General features: G+C 48.9%; 1 protein-coding gene across 1 annotated transcript in view; it reads left to right on the top strand.

Moving 5' to 3' along the window:
• Positions 1–6,207, top strand: part of AKAP13 (A-kinase anchoring protein 13) — a 99,902-nt gene extending 93,695 nt beyond the window's left edge. Inside the window, exons 27-30 of the mRNA XM_035890615.1 lie at positions 327–377; positions 766–1,215; positions 3,023–3,335; positions 4,232–6,207. Of these exons, the coding sequence (XP_035746508.1) occupies positions 327–377; positions 766–1,215; positions 3,023–3,335; positions 4,232–4,281 (864 nt within the window). The 3' untranslated portion in view covers positions 4,282–6,207. The remainder of the gene's footprint in view (positions 1–326; positions 378–765; positions 1,216–3,022; positions 3,336–4,231) is intronic.
• The last annotated feature ends 659 nt before the right edge of the window (positions 6,208–6,866 follow it).

Raw genomic sequence — 6,866 nt, forward strand, 5'->3', positions numbered from 1 at the left:
ATGGTTTGCAGAGACAGCCTTGGGAGTTCTCATGAGGTCTAGGCCATTCGGTGCTTCTGCAAACATTTCCTCCCCTGCTGCACTGATGGTTGTTAGGAAAGTGAGGAAGGTCATGCCAGGCACCTCTGAGAGATGTCCAAGGGATGTATTTGTGTACTGGGGGGTGATGCAGTCATTGCAAGTGAAGACTGAGAAAAACAAAGGTGTAGGGGGATGGCCATACAGCTTGTCAGACCCACTGGTGGGGCAGAGTGGAAAAGGAGGGAGCTTTACGCCTACCCTGGCACCCGGTGAGATCTAATAGCAACGCTTTTGTTTTCTCGCAGCAGGTCCTCCAAACCATTACCAGCCTCCATAAGCTGCTCAGTGCTTTGCAGGTAGGCTTGGCCATTCATCCCGCTTTTGCATGCCGCTTACCCGAACTGCGCATCCCGCCAGCCAGTAACAGCCACTCGCGTTTCGCCCCCCGTTTCCCCTTCCCCTTTGCCTGTCACATCCCTGCGTGGCCGAATACCCCACGGCCGGCTTGCAGGCAGCGTGCCGGCAGGTCCTAGGACCGAGCTGCTGCCTAAGTGAACCGGTGCTCGCCTGAATTTGGGAAGCTGCTGGGGCAGATCCTCTGGTAGCCCAGCTGTAAGGCACCAGTGCTGAGCTGTGAATTTGGTGGGAGAAGACGGGGTTTGATACAGCACCCCGAGGTTTTCAGGGATGGAACCTCTCTCCGTGGAGAAGGCACTGCAGTGATTTGCGTCCCCTCTCTCCTAGGGCGTCGTGCTGCAGCAGGATACCTACATCGAGGACCAGAAGCTGGCTCTGAGCGAGAGGGCTCTGAGCCGAAGCTTCTTCCGGCCAACCTCGCTGCTGGAGCAGGAGAAGCAGCGCAACCTGGAGAAGCAGCGCCAGGAGTTGGCCAACCTGAAGAAGCAGCAGACACAGCACCAGGAGGAGAGGCGGAAGAGAGAGAAGGAGTGGGAAGTCCGGGAGAAGGAGCTGGCAGAGCAGGAGGCCCACCTGGCCCAGCGAGAGGAGCAGGTCCAGAGAGGGTGGCAGGATCTCGAGCGGGAGCGAGAAGAGCTGCAGGTGAAGAAAGTCTCCTACCAGCTCGACCTGGAGAGGCTTCGCACGGCGCAGAAGCAGCTGGAGAGGGAGAAGGCGCAGTTCAAGCAAGACGTGGAGCGATTAGCTCAAAAGCGGCAGGAGCCTGACCACAACCAGGTAAATGATGCCAATGACCAGGCTGCTGGGGAAGCCGTGCCCTGCAGGGAGCACCCGGCTGTCTCCTGGGCCAACTGCATGCCAGCAGTGATAGCCTGACGCCCGCCCAGCCCTAGACATGCAGGGCCTGGTGTTTAAAACTGGCTCTTTCCTTGCACGTGATGTGCAGGGCTGCGTTTCTTGCACCTGCAGAGCTGCCGAGGCATTGGCAGTGTTGGTGCGCCATGGTGTGTTCAGATTGCCTGGCCAGTCTTGGGCAGCAAGTGGTTACAGCAGCCCGAGGTCTGCCTGCTGTTCTGTGCGGTGTGTTGGTGGACGGCGGAGCAGAGGTGGCTGGCTTGCAGAGAAGGTGCTGTAGGCAATCCCCAGAGGTTGATACTGCCTTTGATGCTGGCCTTCACCCCGTGGGAGCTGAGGGCTGGGGAGCGGTCAGGCAGATGAGACATCCTTCCCAGAAACAGCCTGTGTGTTGTGGGTTACCTGCACCCTCCAGCTGTCATGAGAAAGCCACTTGTGAGACTGATAACTGCAGGGGAAGGCAGTTTGTATGCTTACATCCACCTCCAAAAGCATTCTTGATATCTGGCATAGAGATGGGCACTGTCCCTGTCCTAAAGAGACTGGGCACCTGCGGTCTGGTGCTCAGTGAGCAAAGGTCCCCAGCTCTGCTGCAAGAGGCTTCTGGTGTCTGGCTGTCCACAACCAGAAAGAAAAGCCCACACGCAGGTCCTGCTCTGTGCATTTTTCAGCAAGATGGGGTTTATTTTTTTATAACTGTGCAGCAGTCTGGCAGAGGAGAGCAAGCATCCGCTGGCAAAACATGGGCTGAATTTGAACCTTAAGCCTGTTGTTGATTGTTTGTTTGTTTGTAACTCGCTAATTCTGAATGTAATTTGCTTAGAGCTCTAGCAAAATTAGTTTATAAACATTGGATTGTGGAATGGAAATGATTTTGGGTGCCTGAATGGACTAATTGCAGAGCTCAGCAGTGAGCTCTGAAAAGCAAATCATCAGAGGAGGGCTTGCTCCCTCCCACCCTGGTTCCTGATCAGGCCAGAAGTTTTCTGAGCGCACAGCGAAGCTGTTCCAGCATCGAGCACACGTAGACACAGGAGGGGCATGGATGCTATGGGAGAGGCTGAGAGGTAAAATAACAGCGAGGCCTGGGGGATCGGGAGAAGGAAGCACCTTTTCGAGGCAGGTATCTTACTGACATTTCGGAGCTATTAATAGAGGGTTTGGTGAGGCTTTGTGGAGCTGTTGTTTTGATCTTTCCTTTGAATGTACGGGCTCAATTACATCCTGAGACAGCCGTTAGGGGGAATAATAAAAAAAAAAAAAAAAAAAATCAGGAAAAATGTTTTTGCTTTCATCTTTTGCTTGGGAAGGCTTCCTTTGACACATGCCGCTCCGGTGCTTTGTGCTGGCGTTCCCCTGCCGGAGAAGCACGCTTCTCCTTGGCCTTCTGCCACCGTCTGTGTGCGCAAACGATGCAGGGTGAGTCTTGGTATTGAGATCTTACAGAATATTTGCCCTTGGCTTGTTGATACATAGCATAGTACATGTAGGAGCAAAAGATGCTGGAGTGTTACTCTCTATATGTCTTTTTTTCTTCATCTTAAACGGAGAGGGCTGCTTCTCTCATTGCTGTGCCTGGATGGGGACCACTTTTTAGCTGGTGAATGGGCTGGGAGTTGACAAAAGCAAGCTCTGTCTCTGTCAGTGGTCTGGGAAACATCTTTTCTATCCAGGTTCTCTGCTAGCTTCTTTCATGCCCCACTGAAACACTTTTTTTTTCCCTTTATAGGTTCCAAATCTACACGAGAAGCTTGCAAGGGTCGCCTCCCAGTCCAGCATCGATGACTCGTCCAAGCAGAAGAGCTCTTCTGTTCCTAAACAAGGGCATTTTGATGCAGAACTGTCTGTCTCCCCCAAAAGGAACAGCCTTTCAAGGACACACAAAGAAAAAAGCACTTTCCATTTGCTTAGCACAACAAACCAGACTAACAAGGTGGCTGAGGAACAGCCCCAGATGCCTGCTCGCCTCTTCAGTTTAGCCAAACCAAAGGAGAAGAAGGAAAAGAAGAAAAAGGGCAGGGGACATCGCTCCCAACAGTCTGGTGAGTGTCAGGGGAGTCATTGGTGTTTTTTCAGGGTCAGTGAGCTGGCTTTTCTCTCCAGCCAGCAAACTTTTGGAAGCCACGAAATCTAGCCTTGAAAGTGGATGGTAACACTTGAGGGACGGAGAAGATCAGCTGTGACGAGTGCAGTTCCCAGCTTGAAATGATCTTCTGTGTGGGCTTTTCTGCCTGTTCTGCAGCCCCCGGGGTTATCAGAGGGACATGCTCTGCTCCCTGCTCCTTCCCTTCCCTGTCCCATCCTGAGCAGCCCCCACAGGCTGGATTCTCCCAGCATTTTTCAGCTTGCTCTGCTTTGAGAAAGAAAATGTCCTGCTTCAGTGCATGTGCTTTCAGGAGCTGCTGCGGGGATGCTGCTGGCTGTTGCAGCCCCTGCAGCATTGCTGTCTGCTTTAACTCTGTTGTTGTCTGGAAGTGATACCCGCAACCCTTCTGGTGGCCTCTCCCTTCCCCTCGAGCCGGTCTATCTTGTCTCTTGATCTGAAAAAAAAAAAAAGCTATGCTGTTTTTTTCCTCTGGTAGTTTTGCATCCCCCTAGGACTCAGTTCTGTGCCTCAAACCTCTGGCCCACATGAAATCTGATCTCACGCCCTCAGATGACCGGGCTTGTCCATCTGAGCTCATGGGTGTTTTCCAACTTGTGCAGAGGAAAGCTCAGCAATTATGAGATGTCATTACCTAGAATCATCTAGGTTGGAAAAGACCTTTAAGATCATCACATCCAACCGTTTCATGGTAGCTCATCAGGGAACTGGACATCTTTTAAGGTGCCCACTAGGTGGGACAGACAGCGGGGTTTCCATGTGCCTGGAGTCCTGCTCTGCCTGCTGTATTCCTGTATTCCTATACTGATTCCCACCTGTTTTTTTGTGCTGCAGATTCTCACTCATCAGAAGCACCTCCAGAGGGTGAGGAGATCTTCTGCTGAGCACGGACAGTTCCATTGGTCGCTCTCAGCATTGGTACAGTGGACGTCTCCCTGCCCGCTCCACAGCACGCTGCTGGTGCCTGCATCTGACAAGCATCTGGAGGTTTTAAATAAAACATGTCATGAAGTCTGTTAAGTGGTGGGAAAGGGCCTCTCTCCTGTGGTTTTGCGTGAATTCTCACCACAGAGGCTGACTGCACGGCAAAAAGTACCGTCTCTCTGTGCAAACCTTGGGTTAAATGGATTGGGTTAAATGTTTTCTGTCTCTTCTTACTGCTAAAGGATGAGAGAACATAGCCTTAAGGGGTCTGTGCCTTCAAATTCCCCTTTTTCTGGGGAACGTAACCAAAACCAAGCATTTAGCAAAAGATTAGGACTCTACAAATGGTGCGTACACACTGGCATATATAGATATACTGTATATATACATATATGTATCTATGTATCCGCTGGGATATGCTTACAGTCTGTACAGCCAAGCTTAGCTCGGCCCACGGGGATAGGTGATACCTGATGACTTTCAGGGAGCGTGTAGGTATTAAATATCTTGCCCTTACTGCTCCGACTGTAACGCCGTTGACTTGCACGCCCCTTTCGTGCTCATGGTATACAGGCTGTTTGGTTTCAGAAAGATACCTTACACCAGGAAGCAGTAACAGCATTCAAAATGAAAATTCAGAGGGAAAAAAATAAAATTTAAAGTAATTCCAAAAGATTTCCATGGGGCAGAGGATTTAAATGTCAAACTGTTTCCAGAATCAAGCAGAGTATCTTTGGGTATATTTAAAATGATGCAGAAAAGAGAAATCGGGTAGGCTTGTAAGGCAACCCCAGGGAGCCAGTTCAAGTGGGAGCAACTCTAAGCAACGTTTTTTTTACGCAATCTTTTTGAGCTCCAGCTCGCTCCTTCCCATCCCATCCATTTTTTTTTTTTTTTTTTTTTTTTTTTTTGGCCAGAATTTAGTTCTCCAGTTGCATTTGACATCCCTTTGTTCCAAACCTGATGACTTACTGGAGAGATGGCTGGAAACCAGCTTTTAGGGACCTTTGTTCTCTTTCTTCCCCTACTTTTTGTGTTAACATTGGGCTTCTGTTTCTCTGGGTTTTGTCAGCTTCCCGTGCTCGTTTCTAAGGCGGGATGAGACAGCAGCAATTTCAAAGCACCAGCGAGATGTCACAGGTCAGGGGACTGAGTGCTGTGAGCAGAGCGAACTCCAAAGAGGCAGCTCCTAGTTCCGATGCCTATACGATGCCGTGCGCTTACTGACCATTTCTGGGGAGATTCTCATGGACAAAACACAAAGACGTTCTCACGGACAAAACCACTGTGACTCAGGTCCGAAGGTCCAGTGTGGCAGGTCCGTTTCCATCGCCGTGGGCTCTAGGGTGAAAGTGTCCGTGTGTCCCCATGTTGCTATCAGCAGAAGGGGACGGTCTGAGGTTGGCTCTTGCTATGCCGACTGCGAGGTGTTTGTACGGCCCTTGAATACAGGGATGTCTTCAGCTGGGGAAAAGAAATGCCGTGAGCTAAACCTTTTTCCAAAATTATTCTTCTTCCAGACCCTCTCAGGGGAATTGCCCAAGTGGATTTGTACATGGCTGTGAGACACTATCAGCTTCAAAATAGCTCCAGGGTTTGCTCAGAGTTTGAAGCTGTCAAGTGCATTTCCTTTCCTACCAGTTTTTCTTACTAAAAAAAAAATATATATATATATATTTCTCTTCTTGCACTATTGTGTGATTTCAATTTGCTCTCTGGCTTCTCACAAGCTGGTAGCCCACAGCTATTTTCAGAGTTTGGTGCTGATGAGGATCAGCAGCATTGATGGTGATGGTGGATGCTTAGACTGGTCTGTCTTGGTCAGTGCAGGAATCCTAAGCCACCTGCTTGCTTTTGCAGCTCTCTAAACTATTAAGACTCAAAAAGAAAAAAATGGAAGAAAGGAAAAAGGGTTGAGATTTATTTTTATTTTGCTTTTTAAAATATTATTTGGTGCTTGTTCTTAATTGCAAGCAGGGCTTGCAAAGAATATTTATCTTTCTGTTTATTTGAAAGAATTTTTTTTTTAAAGAAGTTTACTTGGGTTTATTTTTTTATTTCTTTTTACTTTTTATTTTGCTTTTGTTTGGGGGTTTTGAGGGGTGGTTTGGTTTTTTCTTTCCTTTTTTTTTTTTTTTTTTTTTTTTAATTTTTCTTACCAAGATTTTGGTAAACCAAATGTTCTTATCTCCCTGGTTCCTACACAACCAGGGTTTGGGCAGTGCTGCGTAGCAGCCCATGCCATGCCCAGAGTTACACAATTTCAACTGAGAGCTTTCTTTAAGGCAGAGCATTTTGGGGCCAAAAAAAGTCTGGAAAAAGCAGCAGTGACTTCAGACAAGGCTCTTCCTATCAGTTTCCATGTTTAAATATTTTGTTTAGGTTTTCTCGTACCTCTTGGAGGCAGAGGAAGAAGCAAAACGTGGAGCATCTTGCAGTGATGTGAGGGTCCGGTTGCTTCTCTGGGGAGGTACAGGCAGCTCTCCTGAGCCTGAAAGGAGCTGAAGGAGGCATGTGCTGGTGTTGTGTGTTACCTTTTTCATAA

This window comes from Egretta garzetta, unplaced genomic scaffold (genome assembly GCF_000687185.1).
Source record: "Egretta garzetta isolate BGI_Z169 unplaced genomic scaffold, ASM68718v1 scaffold322, whole genome shotgun sequence".
Classification (NCBI taxonomy): domain Eukaryota; kingdom Metazoa; phylum Chordata; class Aves; order Pelecaniformes; family Ardeidae; genus Egretta; species Egretta garzetta.